This window comes from Chanos chanos, chromosome 3 (genome assembly GCF_902362185.1).
Source record: "Chanos chanos chromosome 3, fChaCha1.1, whole genome shotgun sequence".
Lineage (NCBI taxonomy): Eukaryota > Metazoa > Chordata > Actinopteri > Gonorynchiformes > Chanidae > Chanos > Chanos chanos.
In genome coordinates, this window is record NC_044497.1 from 21,213,526 (window position 1) to 21,226,111 (window position 12,586).

Here is a 12,586-nt window from a genome sequence, read left to right on the forward strand (position 1 = left end):
AAGAAACCTTGGGAGGAACCAAGACCCAGCAGGGGGAGCCCATCCTCCTCTGGCTAGCACATGAAGTAAACATTCATGATGTAGAATAAGTCTATTATAAACAGATTAAGTGGTCTATACAATTATTTACAATATACAGTATAAAGTGTATACAGTGATTTTTTTATAGTATAAAAGAGTTCATATACAAAGTTCTAGGAGCTCTAGGTGATAACAGCTATAGATTCATTTGACAGCCAAGCAGTGTTCATATCAGTAAGTTTGTCTTTAAGACCAACTGTATAGTGGCTGAGAGCGATTAGCTTTTCTCTGAGCCATGCTTTGTTAATTTGTCTAATAATTGACTTTTGACACATTTTTGAAATTGAATGTCTCTGTACTGAGTCACCTGACTGGGCCTGTTCATTCCCACACATGCACATGCCTGACTGACATGGTAATGTGGTAGAACTGACCTCTGTAGATATGAGGTAATAAGGTCATCAAGAGAGAAATGGATCAGGAAAAAAAATCTTTGAAAGTTCATTACATAATTACCCTTCACTGAAAGAACATGAATAATTAGATTACGGTGTGAGAGGAGTATTAAATGTGCCCAGAGCTGCTGTTTTGTTAATCTGAACAGAATGTAAGCCTGTTTTGGTTTCTCAGCAGGGCAGTGACTCAAAACAGGGTAAGACTTTGACCATCATAGGTTTAGGAACAGTTCATATTAATGGCAGTCAAACAGAACTATTTCTGTGTGGAATAATATGTCTCCATGCCATCGCATACACACACACCCAAAGTTTTGGTATCTGATTGTTTTTTTTTTTTAAGTTGAGCCTGTGGTTTGTGCAAAGACATCTTTTGTGTTGTATTTCTTTCATAATGAAATGAGTAACACAGCCCCGTCTGTTTGTGACATGCTGTTTCAGGTACCAGTACATTCATGATATTGCTGATAGACTTGCAGATGAACATGTACTCATTGGACTGTATGTAAGTCTCCTACAAAAGAAGCCGACATGGTTAGTGTGATTTCTGGAAATGTTTGCAGTTACTATGGCAATATCTTAGCTTACCTGCCTTAAAGAGTCAACTTCTCAATGTATCAGTTCGTACATTTAACAGAGTTTCATTCAGAAATAAAATAAAGTCATTTAAGTAAATATTTATAAATAAACAAATTAGCCATTGATAAGGTTTGTGATAAGGTTAATTAATTTTCCAGTAGAGAGTATTTGCTAATCTCTCTTAGTATTCATATCATAAGTACATTAGACTAGATAGAGATGTTATGTGGGACAGTTTTGCTGCTTTGTTAAGCCTGTGTTTTGCTAACCAGCTAGCCTTTCTAAAACAAAACAAAAAAAGCCCCAACCAAACAAACAAACAAACAAAAAAAATCAAGAAAAAAAAAGAAGAAAAAAAAACAGGCTGCTTCCTTTGCTTCCTGCTGTCATTTGCTACGTTTACATGCAGAATATTTACCCAGTCTGAACAAATGAATTCACAATAAAGAGTCCAAACTAACTATGTGAAGTGCTCAAGTTATATGTTAGCATTATCAGGAGTGGGGTCTAGATAAAATGGTCTCTGCCCTGTGTAAAGGGGAGCATGATTATATAGTCTAAATAAAATGGTTTCTGTCCTGTGTAAAGGGAACATCAGCTTACAGTCTAAATAAATGGTTTGTCTCTGTCCTGTGTAAAGGGAACATTGTAAGACCTCATAAGGCACTATCATAACCCAGTTCTTCTCATTAATGTGATTCCCAAATTTACATTCACAAATAGCTCATTAATCAGGTATGATTCATCTGATTTGGGAGTATTAGTGCGTTTGTATTCATGTGAACCTTGCAAACACGCTTTAAACAATTTGCTCAGGGAACAATGTGCTCCATGTAAACGTAGCCAGTGTACAAACCCCTGCAACTATGGTTAGTTAGTTTGCTCTGTTCTCATGCACACATTCTGACTGATGTTTGAGCTTTGTGTGAAGGCTTGTGTAGTGGCTCTGTTTCTGTAAGGCTTTGACGGGTTAGGCTTAGGCTCAGACTCATCCCTTTCTGTCTGCCTGCACATCATCCTATGCTATTCCATCCTAATGAAGATGTTTTATCAGCTTATTTTTTCAGAGTATGGCATTGTGTTTAGCACTCCTTTGCTGAATATTAATGGTTTGCTGGGCATTAACTAACAAGTAAGATAGAGATTGAAGGGATCTGAGGTGTTCAGGAGTATGTTAGTAGTATCTTTGACCTCTGTATTGTATTATGTACAGTTTGACTTGCCCTTTTACATTATTATGTACACATAGAAAAACTGTGTGTGTGCGTGTGGGTGTGTAAGAGAGAGAGAGACAGAGAGGACTGCTAAGCTTATCTCATGGTCACTTTAGTTTTGAAAAAAAAAAAAAATCACTGGACATTCAGAGGCTCCTATCCTACTACACTACTTGTGAAATCTCAATGTGTGTGTATGCAGGTGACGTGTATGTGGAAGACTGGAGGGTGTGTTTTTTTGTGAAATGGAACGGGATAACTTGTTCTCTCCCACAGGCTTGCTGAGTCTTGCATACTTGAAAAGCTTTTGCCATAAAGGATGCCTTGTGCTAGCTCACCTGCAGCAGTGTCTTATAGTTTACTATAGCGCAGAGGATAATGTCCTCTGTTCACCTCAGTCTCAGGTCCTGCTTTTCCAGAAGCCTGTGAACTATGGCCGTGCATAGTTCATAGAGAGAACAGTATTAAAACAGTGTTTCTTTTCTGATAAATGCATACCAAATATATTACACTGCAAATCTTGTTTTTAAATTTGTTTTAGGATATTTTGATTTTCTTTTATAGGTTCTTTTATAGGTTCTCGCTCATTAACTCTAGTTTTCTTCAAAACCAGTGTTTGCCATTAGCTGCTACTGTCTACAGCAGTGAATGCTAATCAGCGTGTGTGCCATGTTAGACTTGTTGGCTAACACTCAAAGTGTTCTGTAAACTGCATGAAGCAATCATTTGTAATTTTATAAGAAGGAGCTTGCAGCTGCTTTACTGATAATAGTATATTGATCAGAGTACACTAAGAACCAATGGCTGAAAATATAAAGTTGGTCCTTTTCTCTACTTGTCTAGTGAGGAGGGAAAAATAAGAGAAGTTCTGTATTGTTTATTTGTAATATTACATGTTTAAAAACTGTTGTGATGTATGTGAGAATGATATGAGGGTGTGTTGACCTGCGCCTGTTGTACCTGTGTGTTACTCCCCTGCTGGAGAACAGTACCCAGGATGAGGAACACTGCCTCATCGCTCACTATGCCTCCCAGTTAGCCTCCAATGGAGCAGCCATGGTAAGAGCCAATGAGTGTGAAGAGAGACAGCCAATGAGACAGCCATTTCAAAAACTGAAAACAAGTAAAGCCTTTCATATGCACTGTAAAGAGAGCAGCTGATCGGAATGATTGACTTTATTTGTTTATAACAAAAAACAGCATTCTATACAGAAATCTTAAAGTTAAGATATTCATGTGTAAGAGTAAACAATTGTCCACTGTGACTAGTGCAGGACTGATGCACTACACAAATGAAGAGAGTAAATATTTGTGCTGAGTTTTCCTCACTTTTATGCCTGGCCATTTAGTGTCTGTGGATCTCTGATATCTAACAGTTCTCAGTCCATCAGTTCATTACCCTAACTGGAGATTGAATTTGAATCAATATTGACCTACAGGGGTTAGGATTCCTGTTTGAATGACAGGAATTAAATATATAACAGTTTCTAAACTGATTTGTAAAATCAGACAAATTTAATTAATTTGACGCATCAGTGCTCCATCATGGCCAGACAGGTGAGACTGAATTACATTGTTCTCAGTTCATCTCACCTTTGTAAGCCACTCTATAGAACATAATGTTTGTCAACTTACCCACTGTAGTGAATTTGTGTATTTGATGATAAATGAGGTCATTGTTCATTCCTTTGTTTATAGTTTTTTTTTTTTAAACATGGTTTTGTATTGAATCATCAGTCCAGAATGCCTCCTGATATCTCACACACGCTGGACGCCAACAGACAGCAAAGACAGCTAATCGCTGAGTTGGAGAACAAAAACAGGTGAGAAACACTGTTTTTCACAGAAGCATTTCTTTACCAAACTTTGGCAGTGAAAATGAATTGAATGTCCCCAAACGTGGGTCCACAGGGAAATCTTACAGGAGATCCAGCGTCTGAGACTACAGCATGAAGAAGCCTCCCAGCCTGCTATGGATAATACCAACCACAGTCCCGCCCTACTCACTGAACTCCGACTGCTCAGGTACTCTACACACACACACACACACACACACACACACACACACACACACACAAACACACACACTCATACACAGACACACACACATACTTTTTAGCCCAGCTGACAGTCATGCAGTTGTGGATAAGTTTGAAATAATACAAATATATTTGATTTTATATACCCATTGACATTATACATACAATACATGTATACTTCAGTTTTAATTCCTGAGTGTATACATTCAGCAGAGTCCACTGGTTATATGTTCAGACAGTGCCAAGCTGTAAGTTAATATCAGTATTTCCATTTTTCCAGGCAGAGGAAGGAAGAGCTGGAGCAGAGAATGGCGGCTCTGCAGGAAAGTCGTCGAGAGCTGATGGTTCAGCTGGAGCAGCTCATGATGTTGTTAAAGGTGCGGACACGCTCTTCACTCATGTCTGTTTCAGATTTGTTTCAGGTGCCAACTGCTGACCAACAAAATGTAACCAAACCCAGCCTGTGCCTGAGATTGTTTTTAAGAAAGTGTTTTTCAGTGTTAGTTGTCAGTTGTCACCTAACCTGATGCCTGAGGGGGTTCGCAGTGTGCTTATGATGAGCAGGCAAGAGCATTGCTGAAGACCTATGTCTGCTCATTGGAGTAATTACAAACAACACTAATGTGGTCGGCATACCAACGCAGTTACCTAGTAACCACTGTAAACAAACCACGCTACCCTTTCTCTGGCTTGTGATCATTTCCCATGTCAGGTTCAAGTCACCAGTAGAACCTCACCCGTGACCAATAGCAAGCTGTGATGTCTGTCATATGAGGGTGTAACTTAGAACCAACTCAACTCAAACTCGTCAGCTCTTGTCCCTTCCCCACACACACCAACCAGGCTCTTAGACTCAACCAGACCCTTAGGCCCCATGGAGAAGGAGAGTGTTGGACATCAGGTCTGGGAAAAGCTTTTTGTCTTGGTGGTGTTTGAGGTGTGAGAAAATTTTACCTTAATCTAAAAGCAATAAGCAGATATTTGATCTGTCACACATAGTTTCTTCCTATTTCAAGGTCAGACTTAATTTTCTTGAGTCTTAATTTTAGATTTTAGAGGTTCCCTGCTCTGAGAGTAAATTAGTAGGGTTTTTTTATGAGAGAAAGAAATAAAACATGCAGTCTCCTGTCTGTCATTTTGAGTCTCTGAAACCCAAAATGACAGACAGACAGGAAGGAGTCAGCTCTACTAACGCACAGCACATGGACCAATGCAACATTAATTCTTATAATGTCCGTTAACTGTTATAGAGTCCTTATAATATCCACACTGTTTCAGTGTCAACACAAATCAATGCTCAACAGAGTAAATGTCATTATGAGAGTGGTGGAAACAGTGCCTTCTGTAGGGGTAAATGAGATAATACAGCACAGTCCAGCACTAATATTCAAGGCTAAGCCTGTCAGTACCCCAGGCAGACTGTGACTGATACACTCTGGTGTGTGATATTAGGAAAGGAGTGCAATTGCGCAGCCCTCCAGGAGAACTGTCTCCTTCACTATCACAAAGATGTGGAGTCAACATCACTGCAGTGGTACAGTGACAGCAGCATTACACTCAGAGAGAGTTCATTTAACCAGAGCACCTAAGTTATGCACACTCTGCCTAATTCACAAAGTTTGGGATAGGGAGAAAGTGGTAGTCAAGGTTGTAGACTGATGTTTTACCATGTGTATCCACTCTGATAATAAACCTTCTGCAACAGCACAGCATCCATGGAGTAGAACTTAGTGTTAGTTATTGATTCACAAGGCCCAACACTGACTCTCTATCATGAAACCGGTCGATATAAGCTTGCATATTTGGATGCTTTTTGTTAACAGATATTTTCTCTTTTCTTCTATAGACACAAGGGACAGGCAACTCGGGGAGCTCCACCCCAAGTCACTCCGTCAGCACCCCCATCCCTATGCCCATACAGAGCACCTCCACCTGCACCACACCCGCTCACACACCTCAGGACTCCCTCATGGGCGTGGGTGGCGACGTTCAGCAGGCCTTTGCTCAGGGTAAACAAAAAGTCTAACAAAATAAAAAGTAATAATGATAAAACACAGACAGGCTGGAATCATCTGAATGGGTTATTATTGTAAACCTGTGCACATGCTCTGACACGAGAACGCTCAACAGAACTTTGAACGGTTTTGCATTGTTTTAAGCTGGTAGCACAATTCTGATTATATTTACCTCAGAAAAGGACTGAAAGACATTGCTGGTATTATCACAATGAATAGGGATGTGGTGGTTTTGTGTCGAAACATTTAGTCCTCAGTTTAATTCATGGTATATGTGTAGGGTTCATTTTCTTTACCAACTCTTGCAAGTGAATTTTTTTTTAACTAAACTGATACCGAATCACAAGGAATGCATATTCTTTGTATAGGACAATCCACACTGTTTGTGCTTTTGATCATTAAGAATAACATTAATTAATAATAATAATAATAATATTAACAATAACTCACTGTAACTCACTCATAATCTATGCTGCCTGTCCTAATTAGAGTCGTGGGGGGTGCTGGAGCCTATACCAGCATTCATTGGGCAAAAGGCAGGGAAACACCCTGGACAGGTCGCCAGTCCATTGCATAGCAGACACACAGACAAACACATTCACGCACTCATTCACACCTAGGGGCAATTTAGTATCTTCAGTTTGCCTGACCTGCATGTCTTTGGACTGTGGGAGGAAACTGGAGCTCCCAGAGGAAACCCACGCAGACATGGGGAGAATGTGCAAACCACACGGAGAGGACCCTGAGTGCCCAGCAGGGAGTTGAGCCCAGGACCTTCTTGCTGTGAAGCAACAGCGCTGCCCACTGCACCACCGTGCGCCCCATTAAGAATAACATTAAACATAGCTTGGAGTCTCTCACAGCAAGAAAATACACAACATGGCCAAAGACACATGGACACCATTTATAATTAAGTAGTTCAGTTAGAGTGAGCCATACTAATGAGCTCAGTGACTTTCAAGGTGGTGCTGTTGTAGAATGCCACCTTTCCACAAATGAGTCGGTCAAATTCCTGCCCAGTTACGTCTGTCCCAGTCAACTCGAAGTGCTGCTCTTGTGAAGTGGAAACGTCCAGGACCAATGTGATTTTCAATAAGGTGTCTGCATACTTTTGGCCATATAATGTACTTTAAGTGAGCGGATGACTATATCCGCTTTAATGACAATGTTGACCTTGTAACCACTTTAATTAGCAACAAAACACATAGTGCCATTATTCACACTGTCATGGACTGAAGGAAGCTCTGGATGCATGTGCAGATTTGCTCCATTTTATGGGAACACAAAATGAAACAAAAGTTTTCTGGGAGCTTACAGGTTTCAGTATTCAAACTTCAGGTTAACACAACACATTGACAGTGTAATTCCACACAACCAAAGAAGAGAAAAGTAGGAGTATTTATACTGAACGGAACAAGACTAGACTAACCATAAACCAGGTGGAACTAATGATTCACTAGCAAAGAAACCAGGAAGTGCATGTGCAAATTTGACATAAAATGGCCAGCAGAGGGGGCAGGAGAGAAGCAGGGCAGAGTCAGTCATCCTTTTACACTCGTCTTGGCTTTCTTTTTCTGCTGAAATGGTATGCACGAGTGACAGTCCCATTGTTCAGGTTCAGTTTTCTGATGCTCATTTTTATAAGAAAAGCTGTAAAATGTTTGGTGCAGATATGTTCTTGCAGAACAACCTTCGCTCATTGTCATTGAGATGAACTTTAAAATAACTTTTGCTCAAGCTTAGTTTTCTTATGCCAGTTTTCCAAGAGAACTTTGGTAAAAGGTACCAAAGATTAGTTTTCTTTTATTTTTCATTTTTAGGAGCTTTGTTTCTGTTTGCAATAAATGTGTTATTTTTTATAACAAATGTATATATGTTTTTATCTTAGAAAAAGAAAATCTTCTGTTCTGAGCTAGTTGTAGTTTCTCTCAAACCAAACCATGATATAAATTGGACTGTGGCACAGAACCAAGGTGAAAACCAAACTGTGAATAGGGTGAACCATTACAACTCTGTAATATAGAATAGTTAGTGTTCAGTATTCATGCGCTGCTCTCTCTGTTATTCAGGCTCATGTAGAAATTTAAGGAACGATCTGCTGATGGCAGCTGACTCCATTACTAACACAATGTCCTCACTGGTCAGAGAACTGAACGCAGGTCAGTACTTGCTCTCTAAAACACATGTGCTTTCTGTTCGGGATAAAAACACTCCCCAAACTCTGTGCTTATTTCAGTCATTTATTCAGAAAATCATTGGTAATCGGCAAAACTGTTTAAACTATCTAAACTCACCTCCAACATCTACAGGTCATGACTGTAAATGTGTGGAGGAGATGAGTTGTTGCCAGTAATAATGTGTTAATTGAGTTATTAGAGAGCTGTAATTTGTTTGATGTTGTCCTAATGTATATGATAAAAAACAGATGTTTTTTAATTTTGTTTCCAGAGGCTGATGCTAAATCAGAGGCTGGTGTTGACTTGGATGCAGATCAGCCTCACTCTCTCAGATCTGTTGCCTCAGACACGCTTCATGGCCAGAGCCACTTCACAAAACCAAGGTCCTATCACTGTGTTTTTCTGTTGTGTTAATTTAGCAGACCTTTTTTAAATATAAGTGCTACAGTAGTATTTTGGGTTAGTTTTAGTTGGGAGACAATCTGAAAACATGAGTTTTCAGTCTCCAGTGGAAAACAGGAAGGTACTCAGCGGTTTTCAATCCATGGGAAAGATCATTCTTCATTTGAAGTGAAGGTGTACTGTCCATCACTGCAGGCCAGTGACTCTGGTGTCGTGTTGGAAGCAAATCTAAGGGAAAGAACCTGAAGCCCCACATGTGCTGTTTTCTCATGAGATGCTTAAAAACTAGGTTAAATATTCAAGCACTGTATAAAGTATGCAGTTTAGGATAATGCTAGTAATCCCACACTGAGCCTATTTCTGCTACACATTTCCCCCATTTTCAATTTGGAGTTCCTAATTACGCAGAATCTCATGTATGGTACATGTCCCCCCTCATAACAGTCGATCCAGCTTCTCCCATCACCGACAGCTGTTTCTTTACACACTGTTTTGCTTAGCACTGCTGAGAGGTGGAACATGTTTGTGGGAGAGGTCATTTTTGTGGTGGTGTCAACACACCCACATAAGGGAACACAAAATACCCTCTCATGAGCCTCAACACACATGTTCAGTAGTAGCAATAAAGTCGCTAGAACAATAACAATGCTTTATAACGCACTTTGACCTCTGACGTAATTTTGACTTTCTCTCCTCTGTGTAATGACAGTGCTGTGATTAGGCTGTGACAGATGACCAGTGGTCATGAGTGATGACTGGGTGTGTGTGTTTTTGATGGTACTGTTGGCTGATCTGTTGTGCAGGGGGTTGGAGGAAGCAGACCAGGGAGAGAGCTATGAGAATGACCTGGCCCGGCGGCTGGAGAACGAACTGAAGGTGGAGGACATGATGAGACAGAGGGAGGAGCAGGAAAAGGGATTCATGGTGAGCAGGGCAAACACAATGTCATGGTTTGATAGAGTAAAGGTAGTATGATTGTCACTAGTAATAATTTACATGTTGCACATTTTCATACCAGTCATTCGGGATATTCTACAATTTACAATTTAGCATTTAGCCAAAGCGACTTACAATCAGTGCATCAGTCGGATTCCTAATACCTCATAAGCAGACATCACAATAAGACTGAGCGTCAATATACCCCTTCGTATTGCACCCCTGGAATACTTTGACGAACATAGATACAAGACAAGGGTTTTTTTTGTTTTTTTTTTGTAAGAAAGGGAGGTTAGGCAGTGGGGGACAGGTGGGTTCTGAAGAGGTGGGTTTTCAGTTTCTTGCGGAAGATGGTAAGGGATTCCGCAGTCCTAACTGCATGAGGGAGGTCGTTCCACCACCGCGGGGCAATGGCGGAGAAGAGGCGTGGTCGGGAGGAGCGGCTGCCAGGTTCCTGAAGTGAAAGGACCGTCAGCTGACCAGAAGTCGTAGAGCGGAGGGTTCTAGTAGGGGTATACGGAGTTATTAGGGACTGAAGGTATTATGGGGCAGAGCCTCTTGTGGCCTGGTAGGCCAGCACCAGTGTCTTGAACTGGATGCGGGCAGCTACCGGACGCCAGTGGAGCATAGTAAGCAGTGGAGTGACATGAGAGTGCTTAGGGAGGTTGAATACTAGGCGTGCAGCGGCGTTCTGCATGAGCTGGAGCGGCCTGATGGCGCAGGTCGGCAAGCCAGCTAGTAGAACGTTACAGTAGTCCAGGCGGGAGATGACAAGCGCTTGGACCACGAGCTGGGTCGCCTGTTGTGTGAGGAAGGGGCGGATTCTCCTGATGTTGTATAAGGAGAATCTGCAGGATCAAGTGACTGCCGCGATGTGACCGGTGTAGGTCAGCTGGTTGTTGAGGGTCACGCCAAGGTTTTTGGCTGCTGTGGTGGGGAACACCACAGATCCCTTGATGATGATTGCAGTGTCGATCGTTGGGGAGTTCTTAGCGGGAAAAAACAGAAGCTCCGTTTTCTCCAGGTTGAATTTGAGGTGGTTAGCGGACATCCAGGAGGCAATGTCAGCTAAGCAGGCTGCGATAAGAGGCTGATCCTGAGGGTCAGAGGGGGGGGGGGGGAGAAGAACAGGTGTGTGTCATCAGCGTAGCAGTGGTAAGAGAGACCATGGGCGGAGATAACTTGACTGAGTGATTTGGTGTAGAGTTTTCTCACATGGAAAAACAGTAATTTGAACTTAAAGCAGAATAGGGAACTCTCTTCCAACCCGTTGTTTGGACTTATATCTGTTGAGCAGAGCATCTTGCCACAACTTACTTGAAAAATACACCTGTTGGTTGATGGTTAATTAAAATTGTTGTAATATACCTAATGAACTGACATAGGACAAAACTATATTCATTGAAAATTTGTCTGATTCTAAATAAAAACTTGGTAAATGTGTGATTTAGTTCATGAAAATGATGTTAATGAATAAAATGAACACAGAGGTGACAGTGGGTCATGCAGGCTGACGTATTTCATCTGACAGAGATGAAAAAGATGAGGAGTATTACAGGCTAGTATTACAGGTTATTATTATTGATTGCAGTTTTCTCTGTTGGACACACAATATGTCCAAAAATCCTTGAACCTACCACAAGCTGCCCACTGATTAACCTACATAGGGAAGTTCTGCCCTGCCAGAAACTCTCTCCCGTCTCCTGTGTCTCATGCTGATGGAGCCAACATGCAGCATGAACCTCTTGCTCTCCTCCTGTCTGTATAGTTCGTCATGTTGATCAGGATGAGGACCTTTCCCATGTTTGGCACTGTGACATGTGATTCACTGTGTGGCACAGTGTTGCCACAAATGCAGCACCAGGCTGGGTTGCTGTCTAGACAGAGATTGCCCCATATAATGTTTTACGGATGTTCTCTGTCAGCCGTGTTTCATGCCCAAAAGTGTATGTGTATGGTGGGAGAACCAGCACAATGGCATGCAGTCCACATGACAGTATTCAAAAGCATCTGCTCAAACTATCTATAGACATTAAAGTTACATGAGAAACGTGTAGCGAGGAAACATAACTTTCATGCCCCAGTTGTCCACTATATACAACCTTAAAAGCACCACAATAATATCATACTTCCAAGTATTACAATATCAATCAACCTATCCCTAGGCATTCCTGCTATTCCCATAGTTACCAAAATGACAAGCAAAACACTGTATTTGTAGTAAGAACCTATAAACACTGCATACAGCACAAGTTCTTCCCAGCCCTGCTGATGGCCATTCACTGTAATGTGTGATTCTGCAAATATTCTTAGACTTTATGTTCTGTATGTCACTTTGAGTTCTGCATGTTTCCAGATATGTTTTACATTGTTGTTAATTAAGGAGTCCGCAAAAAATGCTTCTGCTCTCTGTAGGTGGTGGCTTCTGAAGAATGATTGCATTAATGGTAAGTTTTATGCTTTCTTGGTTTTGGCAGCGTAGTATAGTTTTACTCCAAAGTGTAAACTGTATAGTACAGTATAACTCTGTAGTATAAACTGTACAGTACAGTACAGTACAGCACAGCGCAGTACAGCACAGCCCAGCACAGTACAGCACAATATAATATAGTATAGTACAGTATAGTGCAGTGCAGTACAATACAGCACAGTACAGCACAGTATAGTATAGTATAGAGCAGTCGAGTGAAGTGCATTATAGTACAGTACAGTGCAGTATAGTATATACAACTCTGTAGTATAAGATGA

General features: G+C 41.0%; 1 protein-coding gene across 1 annotated transcript in view; it reads left to right on the plus strand.

Annotated features, from left to right (window-relative positions):
- dtna (dystrobrevin, alpha) overlaps positions 1-11,832 on the plus strand; it is a 28,561-nt gene extending 16,729 nt beyond the window's left edge. Inside the window, exons 12-21 of the mRNA XM_030767650.1 lie at positions 918-1,010; positions 3,259-3,334; positions 4,007-4,092; positions 4,181-4,294; positions 4,589-4,685; positions 6,155-6,317; positions 8,393-8,482; positions 8,772-8,883; positions 9,706-9,826; positions 11,764-11,832. Coding sequence (XP_030623510.1) covers positions 918-1,010; positions 3,259-3,334; positions 4,007-4,092; positions 4,181-4,294; positions 4,589-4,685; positions 6,155-6,317; positions 8,393-8,482; positions 8,772-8,883; positions 9,706-9,826; positions 11,764-11,832 — 1,021 coding nt within the window. The remainder of the gene's footprint in view (positions 1-917; positions 1,011-3,258; positions 3,335-4,006; positions 4,093-4,180; positions 4,295-4,588; positions 4,686-6,154; positions 6,318-8,392; positions 8,483-8,771; positions 8,884-9,705; positions 9,827-11,763) is intronic.
- The last annotated feature ends 754 nt before the right edge of the window (positions 11,833-12,586 follow it).